The sequence below is a fragment of the Amphiura filiformis genome, chromosome 4 (genome assembly GCF_039555335.1).
Source record: "Amphiura filiformis chromosome 4, Afil_fr2py, whole genome shotgun sequence".
In the NCBI taxonomy this organism is placed as follows: domain Eukaryota; kingdom Metazoa; phylum Echinodermata; class Ophiuroidea; order Amphilepidida; family Amphiuridae; genus Amphiura; species Amphiura filiformis.
The window spans coordinates 68593694-68607796 of record NC_092631.1 but is presented as its reverse complement, the minus strand read 5'-3'; the positions used below and the strand labels follow the sequence as shown (position 1 = coordinate 68607796).

The following is a 14103-nucleotide window of genomic DNA, read 5'->3' as shown; positions in this document are numbered from 1 at the left end:
CAAATTGTCTTAGGTGCACAATTTTTTAGCGTGAATTATGTAGCTATGTCTCTTTCTCTCATGTAGTGAATAACAAAATGTCGTAACTATGTAGATCCAGCATTAGACAGTTTTATTGTGCAAGCTGTTTAATCACTGTCTTGATAGGTTAACCGAGTATGCTTTCAAGTTACATGAAATTAATAACTATTTATTGTTAGATTTTGATTGTACTTATGTTATGTAGTGACAAAAACTGATCTAGTATCAAATTTTTGTCTTGATACCAAAGATTAACCCTTAGTTCAGTTTTGCAAAAACACTGCTAGAAAACATGAGATACATTTGTGCAAAGGTGTAGGATTTGTCATTAGTCGCTTTCAGCATAATAACGAAATCACATCACTCAGATAAATGTGATACTACACTGTATATGTGATGTGATCAAGCAAAATCAGTCAGAAATAATGATTTTGAGATATAGCCAAATAAAGGAAACATTTCCTTTTATGTTCTGTTGTTTTGGAAACTCTTTAGTTGCTCCTATCTTTGAAACCGGTTGTTAAATTTCAATAGGTTTTTTTGCAAAATGCAGCTTTGTAAATGCTTTTTACTATCCTATCAGAAACTGAAAATATAATATTTCCAAGTTCCGACTGATTTTGCTTGATCGCATCACATTATGTTCTTTATATGAAGTCTCCAGACATAGTGTATCACATAATGACTGATGTCAACATCATTGTATATTACATAGTGATGGATGGATATCACATACACATCAGGAAATGAAGATCGTTAAAACATTCAGTTGGTGAATTCAGGTCATATATTATAAACTTGCCAATAATGTTCAGCAATTAATGCATAGGTCTGTTAACAGTAGAACATTGAAATTTATTTCAAAAATATTAAAATGTAAAATTCTACATCTCAAATATGTATTGGATTACCAAAGTTATCTGTCACTATGTGAAACAATTTTTAAAATCTCATCATCTGTCACTATGGATTTTACCAAATTGTTCACAACCGTCACTATGTGATAAACCCAAATTTATCTAGACAAAATAAAATGTGACCGTCCATCTCGAAACGCTTTCAGTAAAAGTCGGCAAATGTGATTTTGAGTTAGGCCTACAAGTCAAAATGTTCATGAAAGTCACATTCAAATGCTAAAGTGTGTCAAGTTCAACTAACCATAACTCCGCTTCGGATATCGTAAGAAGTCAAATAATGCATCATTTTAAAGCTTATGACATATAGGCCTACTTTCTTAAAATGAAATAAACAAAAATTGATCAGGGCCGACTTTACACTCCGTTTGTGGTGGACGGTCACAAATGTCAAATTCTTGTTGCCTGTACAATATACAGCATATTGACAGAAACGCAGTAAGAAAACTGGGATGTCTACCATGACCATGGCAGAGTAAAAAAATAAATAAACACAAAAAGTACAGTCAAAATCACTTTCCCCATGTTCAGATCTTTTAAAAATTAACCTTACACAAAACCAGAATTAAATTATCTTTAATAATGAAACTGGCTGAAATTATATAATAACACGTTCTCAGGTTTGAAATCATCCTGTTTAAACAACACAGAGATATGTGAATATGTACATATCAAGGTAAAGGTGCATGTACATCAAAGTACATTAAACAATATGGCACTCTGCTTAATCAGAGTTGTAAATTCATTATATACAGTGTATGTATTGCAAAAATGATTAACATTTGGGTACAGAAATTGTTTACACTTGTGTGAAATTGCTTTCTTTTGTTTTAACTTCTATTTCCAAATGTTACCTACAAAATTCTTGAATATCTTGTGTAGAAAAAGTAGCATCATTTACAGCAGCATTGGTGACTTGAATCTGCAGCTAAATACTGCAAAAACATCTGAAAATATGGTCCAACCTTCATGTTAGCAATCCATGAAATTAGCTTATTGTCAAGACTTGATTGAGGGATTACACAGCCTTATTCTGTAAGCTGTATAATCCCTGTCTTGATACTAGGCTAACTCTGAGTAAGCTTACATAAAGGTAATAACAAAATTAGCCTATTGTCAAGACTTCATTGAGGGATTAGACAGCTTTATTCCATAGCTGTATAATCCCTGTCTTGATACTAGGCTAACTCTGAGTATGCTTACATAAAGGTAATAACAAAATTAGCCTATTGTCAAGACTTGATTGAGGGATTAGTCAGTTTTATTCTGTAAGCTGTATAATCCCTGTCTTGATACTAGGCTAATTCTGAGTAGCCTATTGTCAAGACTTCATTGAGGGATTAGACAGCTTTATTCCATAGCTGTATAATCCCTGTCTTGATACTAGGCTAACTCTGAGTATGCTTACATGAAGGTAATAACAAAATTAGCCTATTGTCAAGACTTGATTGAGGGATTAGTCATTTTTATTCTGTAAGCTGTATAATCCCTGTCTTGATACTAGGCTAACTCTGAGTAGGCTTACATGAAGATAGTACCGGTACCCAAATTAGCTTATTGTCAAGACTTGATTGAGGGATTAGTCAGTTTTATCCTGTAAGCTGTATAATCCCTGTCTTGATACTAGGCTAACTCTGAGTATGCTTACATGAAGAGAGTACCGGTACCCAAATTAGCCTATTGTCAAGACTTTGAGGGATTAGTCAGTTTTATTCTGTAAGCTGTATAATCCATGTCTTGATACTAGGCTAACTCTGAGTATGCTTACATGAAGGTAATACCCAAATTAGCCTATTGTCAAGACTTCATGGATGGAGCTTTATTCTGTAAGCTGTATAATCCATGTCTTGATACTAGGCTAACTCTCGAGTATGCTTACATGAAGGAAATATGTGACCCGTTACAGCAAAAGGTACCTTAAGTCGGGCACTACATATAGCTTATTTTGCTAGTGCCAAACACATTCTAAACCAATCATTAATCCTATTGTTGAAGAGAATAATAAAGCTTGTACCTATGTCTATAGAACATTTTTATGCAGCTCTAGTCTTTGTTTGCTATAGCTAATCATTGTTCGAGTGGTGGGTTACAAAAGCAGTGTATTGTGTCTAGGTATGTATTAGCCACCCACTAACAATAAGAGGGACATTCCTGCACCTCATTGACTTGGGGATGATTTGAAATGACCGCCACTTCAGATTGTCATGATTGTTTGATATTTTATTTTCTGCCTACAATATGGAAAAAGAGACATGACAGCAGCTGACATAAGGTACCTTTCGCCGTAACAGGTCACATATATACCTAAAATATTGTCATATGCCTATATAACTACAATTGGCTCCAATTTGAAACATATGAAATTGTCTCTATTATTTCTCTAGATCACAAGGTACATTTAATGCTAACAAAGGCAAATGAAACCTTCTAAACATGGTGCTTATTGGTCATGTCGGTAAATATTCTAACACATAGTGATACAAAGAGAACATTTCAGTAAATTTGATGAGAGAATACAAGATATCACAGCCATAGGTAGCAGGATTCACGCTTTACTTTGTATTCAACATACCCATTGCCATATATCTGTCCAGCCATTCAGGCAGCCCCATTTGAAATCTACACCCCTGTGTGGAAGATAAAGGTAATGTCTTCCATAGGGGGTGTATGGATTTCAACTAGAATATCCCATTTTAAACACTGATAAGAACATATTGTCACCCTACTACGATAATTGCCCACGTAATTTTTTGTCAAAAGTCAAAATGTGGTTCAAGCATGCATCAGTTATGTAATCACATTAATTATTTCTGATAATTCCCTTTAAATTATATCATTATCATTTGTTTTTGTGCAAAGATTGGTGAATTAATATGCATGCTTGAACCATATTTTTTTATACTTTGTTCTCAAAATCACAAAAATTTGAATTAGGCAATTATCATAGTAAGCTGACGATATTGGTCATAGCACACCATATGATAAAGAGTCCCGTCTCCAGCTGCAACAAACACTCACACATGAAAAGTGGCAATAAAAAATGTGCGAAAATTCGAAATTTCTCCAAAATTGAGCATTTTTAAAAACGTACATTGGCTCCATGTGTTAATTCCTTGAATAAATCATTAACCAGTGAAAAATGAAATGCAAAAATCTGCAGAAAATATTCATGTCTGAACACTATTACCCACACACTTCAACTGCATTTTCCTATCAATATCTATGGTAGTCATACCTTCCCCCTTGTTCTCTACCTCTACCTCCACCCCTCCATTTCCCCCTCCCTCCTATATCAGGTCCATTCCCTCTCCATCCTCTCTTGTCTCCATCGCCAGGACCCCTATGGCCATGTCCTCTTTGGTCATGTCCCCTTTGGTCATCCCGTCTATGTCCACCATATCCCCCTCGCTGTCCTAAATCATGACCCCTGGGACCACCACGTCTTGGTCCTTGACCTCTTGCCCCCCTCCATGGTTCATGACCTGGAGGAGGCCCTGACCTTGGTTCATGATCTGGAGGAGGTCCTGACCTATGGTGACCCCTCTCCTCATGTTCTGGCAATTCTCCTTCTTCCAGTTGTTGTTGTGGCTCCCACTGTGGCGGGGGTTGTGGTGGCGGCTCCCTTTCTCTTTCACGTTCCCATCCCCTATTGTTACCCTCATTGCTATGGCGACGGGGAGGAGGCCTATCTGGTCTTCCATCTGGTGGGGGAAATCTGTCCCCACCACCTGACCTATTAAAGTCTCTCTTACGATCATCATGATCATGTTGACGTCCATGAAATGGCCCTTCTGGTTTGAATGGTGGTTGTTTTATATCATGTTTCAAGTTTGGATCAGGAGGTGGTTGGAACTCAGGATTATCCCATGGCTGCCGTGGGGCATCCTGTGGGCCGCCAAATGGGGGATTGTTCCAATTGGGAGGAGCTGCAGACGGAATGGGTAGACTTTGGTTATTATTATCAATTGGCGGATGTCTCTTATCATCATGAAGTGGTGGCCCTGTCCAGCCATCTCCTTCACCCCCTGGCATTGGAGGATGGGTTGGATAGGAGGCACCACCTTCTGTAAACACATTTCCATATGTATACGTTGTTTTTTGAGTCTCTAAATTGGGATCCACGTATGCCGATTGGATCATACCCAAACCTGACCTGCCATGTGCATCTTCCTCTGTTGGTGTACCAGGTGATCCAGGCAGGTACATGGCTGCTTGGTCAGCGGTATTTGTGCTGGAGTCTGCTGGTGCTCGTAGAATGCGTGGAGATGGTAACTTGGTGCCTGGTAATTGATGGACCATTGTTGCCGTTACCATGGGGATAGTGTTGTCCTCAGGCACACCTGCAAAGAAACAAAGTTTGTTTTATTTATTTTAATTAAAACAAATATCTGTTAGAAACCATCCCAATGTTTAAAAGAATTTTAAGGTTAATTTTCCTTTCTGCTATTATTAGAAGTTGGGATACCCCAAGTCAGTGTGAAAGTGGGAGCTAGCCAGGTGGTTCAAAATGCAATCAGGTCACTACTCTAAATGACCTATATATAGTTTGGGTAAGTTACTTCAAGGGAAGGGGGGTTAGGCAGGCCCATGTCCATGGTGGTGTCCTTCCTGATAAAAAGTCAAAGTCACTCTCTCTGGACACCGAGTGTGCCAAATGAAGCATTTTCCCCAAAAATTGGCACAATTCTGGCTCAAAAAAATCCTCAAATTGTCTACCTGTAATACAAAATTGCAAATTCTTGTGTGCCAAATCCAATTTTAACTGGGACAAAATCGTGACATATGTATGGCCTCTGAGCATATACACTGAGAACGAAAATCACAACAAATGCTATGCCACACAATGCCAGTTTGAGTTTGTGAAAGATCCTACTCGGATGTCGTGCTTAATAATAGGCATGTCCACTAAAAATTGAAGTACTTTTAAATTGATTCAGACCTAGCTTATTGGCTGGGAATTGATGAAAGAAACATTTTGGCGTTTAAATAATCTTAATCGGACGTTTCATTCCAGAGATATGGCCTTTTGAGTGTTACGGTTTTATATAGGGCTGCTAGAACATGTTAAAAAGTTAAAGTAAAAAAAGGATTACTAACAGAAAGTGCAATTTTAAGGTACTTTTTCTTAATGTATTTTTTAACTAGCGTTATCTGGAACATTATATTTGCTTATAACAACATGAAAATAAGATCATCCTGAAAATTTAATCGATTTTGTTGACATACAACAAAAATGTAAGACCTCAAAACCCATGGTTTGTTTGGTGAAACCGCAAGCATGATCATAGATGGCCGCCATGGAAAATATTTCCATAGAGGAGATGAACAATAAGTGCATTATTTCAAATGAATGGCGGTAGTCTTAAACATTGTTCAATCTTTTACGGTCAGCACATTTTATCTTCAAAAATTATTATATTTCATCATGGCATAAGTTTGGTAATATTAATCACTACCAATTTTGAGAAATTTGCTCCAACTCAAAGGTTATCTTTAATACATTGAGCAATACACTGTGTGTGCATGGAAGCCATGATGGATAGCATATGAAATGGACATGGTAGTGAAAAGTGCATGATTTGAGATGGGCCGCGGTAGGCTGGCTTAAACATTCTTAAATTTCTTAACATCCTGTACATTTTGTCTTCAAAAATAGTTACATTTTATGACTATGTAAGTTTGCTTGTCTGATTCACTCCAAATTCGGAAATAATTGCGTTTGAACACCTGATGCACGGAATGGTGTCACTTCAACCTGTTGTAGTTCTCATCTCATTAAATTTTTCATTAAAAAAGTTGATCTCTGCATGGAGGAAGGTCCTCTCTATTTACTGACCAATCAGGAAAAGGTTTGGTTAATGTTTTCCGGTGGAATCAGGAATTTCTTGAAACACCCTGATATAGGCCTACATTTGGATCAAAAACAAGTATGTACGCCATTTAACAGGCCTGGGATTTCTTGTATCGATCAGTTTCTCCATAGACAATACGTGTGTGAGTGCACGCACACAGTAAATGAAAAATCGTTCTAGTGGAAACTGTATGGACAGTGGGCATCCCTATTAATAATAATTGATTGACATATGCAGAATTTTATCATTGTAGATTTTCCATGAACTGTGTAGATTTATTTTAGAAACTGCTCAGTACCCCCAAATATTGGGCTACATCAGATGAAATCCACACAGGGAGTATGAATTTCAAATGTGGTTACCTGAATGGGTGACTCCATTTGAAATCTACACACCCTGTGTGGGAGATTAAGGTCATGTCTGATGTGTAGATTTCATCTGGAATAGCCCACTTTGTTGGGAAGTGCAGCAAAGATTTAGTACAATCTGTGAGTCAAGTACAGTTTTGCCGCAGAAAACTGTTACTATTAAGCATCAAAGCCTGTGTTTCGATAGGCAATTGCATGGCTTGTAGCTGAAAACTGTAGTTAGGCAAATATTATACAACTGCAACAGAAGTCTATAAACAACTTAACCATGTTAACAACTCATACTATAGTTTGATCAGCTCATAATCGGCAGGCCTTATAACATTGCGGATTAATATTTTGTATTTCGAGAATGGTCGTGTGACATCTCACCAGAAGCATTATAAATTATTCATGTTGTCTATTTTCTTTAACACACACAATATTGATCAGACAGGTCAACTATATCACTCTTAACATGGGCCTACTTTTCGGCGTAGTGGTAAAATCCTAACGATTCCCGCCGCTTACGAGCTGATCAAACTATAGCAGTGTGGGCATGCTTGATTGATTTCACAGTTTTTTTATCCAAATTTACCAGAAAGTGCAGTACTGGGAGCTGGGATCCATTTGGCTTTCTTGCACTTAAAAGTGGTGCACCTGTAACATGCAATGTGGCATGAAGTGACTGCACCCTACAGATGCACTGTCTTTAATTGTGTGTATCACATACCGATGCTACTCTTTTGGGGAAGCCAAATGAATTATCGACAGGTGTGTGGGGGTGGGGGGGGTGTGTGTGTGTGTGTGTGTGTGTTGGGCTCAAACTACTCCAGATTGACTCCAGAAAATTGCAGATTGGGTTTTAAAATAGAATGTGGAAGAATGTTGAAATAAGATGTGATTATAATCCCTTATTAAGACCTAACTGGGCTTGTATATTTTCAGGCATTATTCACTGTTTCAGAGGATTGGTTAGTGTTGTTTTGATTGACAAATGTAATGTTTTTACTCACTTTCTGAGTTTTCAATGACAGGTTGTGTCATCTTGTACACAGATATCCAGGCTCACTGCATTTCCCATGAAAACTGGTGTCTCATTCCCATGGTTTGGTGTATGTATATGCAGCGAGTTGTGGATGTGGTCCAGAGAATACATCACTGTCTTGACTCATGGTTTGGTGGCCCCTCTCCTGATCCACATAGCTTTACTAATTTTTCTAGTATATTGAAGCTATGTGGGTCAGGAGAGGGGTGAGACACCATGAATCAAGATAGGGATGTATTTATTCTCTGGATCACTATGACGCGCTGCTTAAACAAACATCAAACTAAGGGAAAGAGACTACCATTTCAATATGACATAACCGGGGACATAACCACTCATCAAAAGCTCAGAAAGTGAGTAAAAAACATAGGATTTGTCTATCAAAACATCACTAATTATCTGAAACAATCCTTCATATGAAACTCTCAGAACTGGTTCAAAAAGTACAGCATTTCTGCAAATTTTACAAAAGACTTGAGCATGCACATGCAGACTGTGCAAGAGACTAGTATCAAAGCCAAAATTAACGCACAAGAAATACTACTTACAATTTGTTATTTGCATCACATTCAGCTATGATAAAACAACATGCCAAATTTCACCAAAGTCAACATTGTTATATAGGACAGAATGTGATGTTAAGTGACCAATTTGAAAGCCAGGTCAATAATCATAATCAATTATAAATATCAAAATCAAGACACGCCAAATAATACCAATGTTTCTGTCTGTCATATGTAGTCTACATTACTTGTGGTTCTGCATAGGAAAATCAGTGTATATTAATATATTTGTGGCCCTTTACCTATGTTTTAAGTGGACATTTTATAATAAAAGCACAAATTTGTAATTAAAAGGCCAAGGTGTTATTGGTACAATGTGCTTTAAACATAGCGGTATGTCATGCAATAGCTCACTATTAAATTAAACCATGTCCTCAAAAATAAATGTCCTATACCTCAATGCTTAAGAAACATGGCACTTAATTTAAATGACTTGCAATGTGAAAGAGTGATCAGTGAGGATGCTATCACTTCAATTTTCATTCAGTTTTAGGCTTGTATTATACATTCCAGCTGTGGTGACAACCTGTGATATCACACTGGACAAATTCCATTCTCTGTCAGAGGTTTGTGGGTGTGAATGCAATGGAGCAAAATTTGCAATCAAGAATTGAACAGGGCACCTGTCTGACTGTCTCATCAAATCACTCTAATTAAGCTACTTGCACGGTTCCGCCATTATGCACTATATGTGCGGGAGAGCCTCGAACTGGCAGCATACATGAATGGGAATTGAACTAGTCATAACGTTCTGTGTAAGGTTACATAATTCTTCCTTTCATGTATGCTGCCAGTTCGAGGCTCTCCCAAGCACATAGTGCATAATGGCGAACTGCAAGTAGCTAATACCTCTTTGAAAGTGACAAAGGGGTCATTGAAGTTGGAACAGATAATAGCGCAAAAGTATGTACACACACTAAGTAATGCTATGCTAACGCAGATCACGCTAAACTTCAAAGCTAATGCCGCTGACTGGAGGTAGTGAAACGGACTAATATAAGACCTATCCTCAAAAAGTAAATGACCTATACATCAATGCCAAAGAAACATAGTGCTTCATTTAAATAACTTGCAATGTTTTCTTATTACAGGTATTCCCAATTGGGTCCAAATAAAGACTCACATGAACCAACATGCCACATTTGTTTACATCTTAATAAACATTTTAATCAGAAATGATCAGTTCTGCAATTTTCAGGAATCAGGAGTTGGTTGAGCAGTCGTTGGGCAGGAAAAACCTCTTGTGTGCTTGTGGCCCCTGAACATGTTTAAAACAAAACTGCCAAGAGGTTACATTGGAGGTTTTGCTTTAAACATGTTCAGGGGCCAATACCACATAGGAGGTTTTTCCTGCCTAGCGACGACAATTAATTTTTTTAGGTTGAGATTGGCCTTACCTGGTGCCATTGCCACAGTGATCTCAGTAGCAGCCTTGTCAATCTCAGACTGCAATGACGCTATCTGTCTATCCAGCAATGCTTTCTTGGCATCCTCTACCTGCTTGGTAAGCTTAATCAGCAGCTGTTGCTGTTCTGTCAGATTAGGCTTGCTGCTGAATGCTGTCAATAGGTTCTCTGTTACATCAGATGCAGCGTGGGCAATGTCGTTGGCATTTAGTTCACCCATGTTCTCAAGTAGGTCATTCAGTTTGCTTGGATCTGTTGTATAAAAGTAAAATACAGATTTTGAGCAATAATATTTCCACACTAACTGTATCTAAAATCAATATTATGCCATATGTGACCATCTGCCACAAATGGACAGTAAAAGTTGGCATTTCACTTGTTGAAATATTGGAAAGGCAAAGTCACCTTAAAATAAGCTTTACATTGATATATTGCAGGTTTATTTTGCTTGTTAGGATGGTAGTAAAACTAGAATTACAAGTTTCGTCATTCCGGTGGCCCCACAACAAAGATTGCAAATTGCAAATCAGGCAAAAAATGAAAGATTCTCATACTTGAATTTAACTCAAAACTTGGAATAAGAATGTATGGGTGATGCAGGCGGCGAGTGGCATGATAGAGCCGGCAACTTGTGAAACCGCCCGGCTGCATGGCATTTTCCATATACTCAGTTAGTTTTGTGGGGTTCATTATCGAACCCCAACGGTTTTAGCTTGAATTTATATTATTTATTAACATAGGCCTATTTGTTTGTGATATTTCAAGCTTTTTAAAATTTCAAAATAATCCCATTCAATTACACGGTTGACGATGAAAATTTACTGAATTTAGAGAATGCAATGCGACCACCACCTGGGGTGATGGGTCTTATTGTGAGGTAGAAAACACAATGTGTTACAACTGTCTTGCAATAAATCAAAAAGCTTGGGTCATTGACTGATTAATTCCCCTATGTTCAGGTCAAATTGTAATTAATTGATATAAATAAGAAGCCCCCAACCAAACTGGCACCAACCTTGTTCTAGGTTTGCAGGTAATGGCGGAGTACCACCTTCAATATCCTTAGATGCACTCGCATCTTTCAACCTCCTCTCCCCTATGTCATCCATTACATCAGATGGATCATATGGTGCTTCCGCTTCCTCCCTTGTTGGCGAGTAAGGTTCTTCAACAAGCTCTGTTGGATCTGCATGTGCATACTGAGCTACTATTGGATCTTCCATAGGAGTCTCCAGAATGCTTGGTTCTTGCTTAGGCCTTTTGGCTTCAAAGTTTGGATCCGTCCAATCTGGAAGGGGTCTGCTGCCTGCTGTTTCTGGTTGCGACAGATGACGCTTTAGTTGTACAGGATGAGTCGTGCCTCCTGGCAAGGCAGATCTTTCTGACACAGGCATGTGACCCATACTTGCAGAGCGTGCCCTATCTTTGTGTCGCACAATGAGGCCAAGAAATGTGTGTGGCCGATGCCTTTCCAGACCTATGAATGAAAGAGGTAAGAGTGTAACACAGTGAATTAAATGGTACTCGACTGGCATAACATACAAGTATGTCATCCAATTTGGGGTGCCAAGCCTGATAACTTCCTGTGAAAGTGGGATTGGGGGGTGCACATAGTCAACATTAGACAGAAAAGAAAATGTCTCAGATCTTGTGCAGATTTGGAACCATCTTTTTCCTTGTTTTTTTACACTACTTAAATCAGTCAAAATAAGTTTGAGATGCTGCAATCTTTTAAAACTTTTATTCCTAATATTTTCACAAATTTTCAGTGTTTATCACACATTTCTAAAACTGTATTATTTAATAGAGGATTGGCAAGTCCAATAGTGGGTGGGGGTGTGCGTGCGTAAAATGGGGATACATTTCTGATTCTATACCTGTAAACTGGGGATATGCCTGCGAACGGGGATATTACCGGTTTACTTCTTACACTAATGGGGCTATACAACACCCCTAGAGGGTGCTAAATGCATTAGTTAGGCATAGTTCCTGCATGGGGGGGGGTGAGATCCGCTATTGCATAGTACAGAATCTGACCAATCTGATTCCATACTATCTATCTAACTGGGGATACACACACATGATTTTTTCCAGCAAAGTGGGGATTATCCACACATGCAATGCAACATAGCATAGTGCATTTGGATAATCTCAGTTGGCACATTTTACAAGTAGGGGGGGGGGGGGTGTGGGGGTGTGTGTGTGCTTAAGGTTGGTCTGAACCCAGGAATATTTGAAATTTGGGCGAAAATCAGGGCTTTTTTATGATTTTTTTGAAAATTCAGCATTGTTTGACCATTTTTGGTGCAAATTTCTCGAAGTTGGTCGAAATAAAAAAAAAAAAAAACGGGTCCTAGATATTTTTATCTAGTTTTTAAAAAATTTGGCCCAAGAATTTTTTTTTTACGTTTTTAAGTGGGCCAAAAAAACGTTTTTGGGGATTTTGGGCCAAAAATGTACATTTTGGCCCAAATTTGACCTCACAGATGAACTTATCAAGTCTTTGCCATTCTAAATATGTTTACTTTTATATACTTTAGACCAACAATTTAGCAGTTATGAGGCCCGAAAGTTTCCATAATTCCAGGGTTCAGACCAACCTTAACATGACAACCAATCCTACATTACCATACATACCAGGTCCATTAAATGGTTGAATCTGTCCTGGTACAGGATCCTGTGCAGCCAATGGTAGCAGGTACATATCCTTCACATGAGGCCTCTTATTACCCACAACACCGATACGTTTACGACTATGAAAATACTGAAATAACGCTGCATAGGCTGGTTTGTCTGACTCTTGGGCGATGTGAAATCGTACTATGATGAGATCGGTTGTTCTTGATTTTCGCAGACTATTGAAGTAATCCCAGACGACGGCGTACGGAATACGGCCACATATTTCTATGTTTTCTGGGATGTCCTGTGACAAAATGAAATTAAGTTGACAATTTGATTCAAGGTGGTTATTATCAAAATGGGATAGAAAAATGCAAGAAACCATGAGTACTAATGCCAGAAAAATCTTTAGAGCTGCAGAAACTAAATTGGATCAACTTTAAAAAATGCAAATCATTACGACATCTACCACAAAAATTATGAATTTGGATTTTGTCAACAAAAGAAATATATTTGTGCATTGTTATTTTCAAGGTAGCAGCTAGGAACATGAAAATAAATGTACCACAAAAATTTGCACTTTCAAGAATACCAATTCATAAGTATACAAGTAGATGAATTAACTAGAGACTTACCGTTGCTAATGTATGCGTGGTCCGGACACATGATAACTGTTACTCATAAATCTAGAGACCTCTGGCATGTTAACGACACCTTTCCAAATAACTGGTGGTGTTATCCTCTTAATAGTTGGTTTAGTTGGTTTATCCTCTTCCGGACTACTCATTGTAGGTGAAATAGGCCCATCCATAGATGCTTCTGATTCCTCCATAGGCCTCTCTTCTTCCATCTCTTCCGGATCATCTAGATCATCTTCTACATCTGGGATTCTCATAGATGTTGACCGTGGAAGGTAGGAGGATTGCATGTTGTGACCCTCTGGTGAGCTACTGTGAATTGGATTTGAAAATAAAATCTTGATTAAAATTTTCTCTCAAGACACATTATTAGTATGCTAGGTATGTTTGGCATGCTAATGTACTGTACTACAATGTTCGTCTAAGTTGTTGAAACCTATAGAAAAGTGGGGTTTACTCTTTGATGTCAAGTTTAAACTATTACTTAACCTCAAAACCCTCCCCCAATAACCTATGTTGGGTACTACTACTAATACTAAGTACACATGAGCTTGCTTTCTACCCCCATGACTTTGTCTCATAATGAAAGTCTTCAAAATCTTGGGTTCCCTCACCTACGTATGTCAAACATTGTCGCACATGACCAATATGATGGAAACCTACGCTTAATTGCATGGTGATATGAAACGAAAGCG

General features: G+C 38.1%; 1 protein-coding gene across 1 annotated transcript in view; it reads right to left on the bottom strand.

Moving 5' to 3' along the window:
* Positions 1-1095: 1095 nt before the first annotated feature.
* Positions 1096-14103, bottom strand: part of LOC140150341 (uncharacterized) — a 75963-nt gene continuing 62955 nt past the window's right edge. The window contains 6 exon segments of the mRNA XM_072172348.1: positions 1096-5275; positions 10143-10403; positions 11167-11628; positions 12789-13074; positions 13290-13311; positions 13412-13720. Coding sequence (XP_072028449.1) covers positions 4149-5275; positions 10143-10403; positions 11167-11628; positions 12789-13074; positions 13290-13311; positions 13412-13720 — 2467 coding nt within the window. The 3' untranslated portion in view covers positions 1096-4148.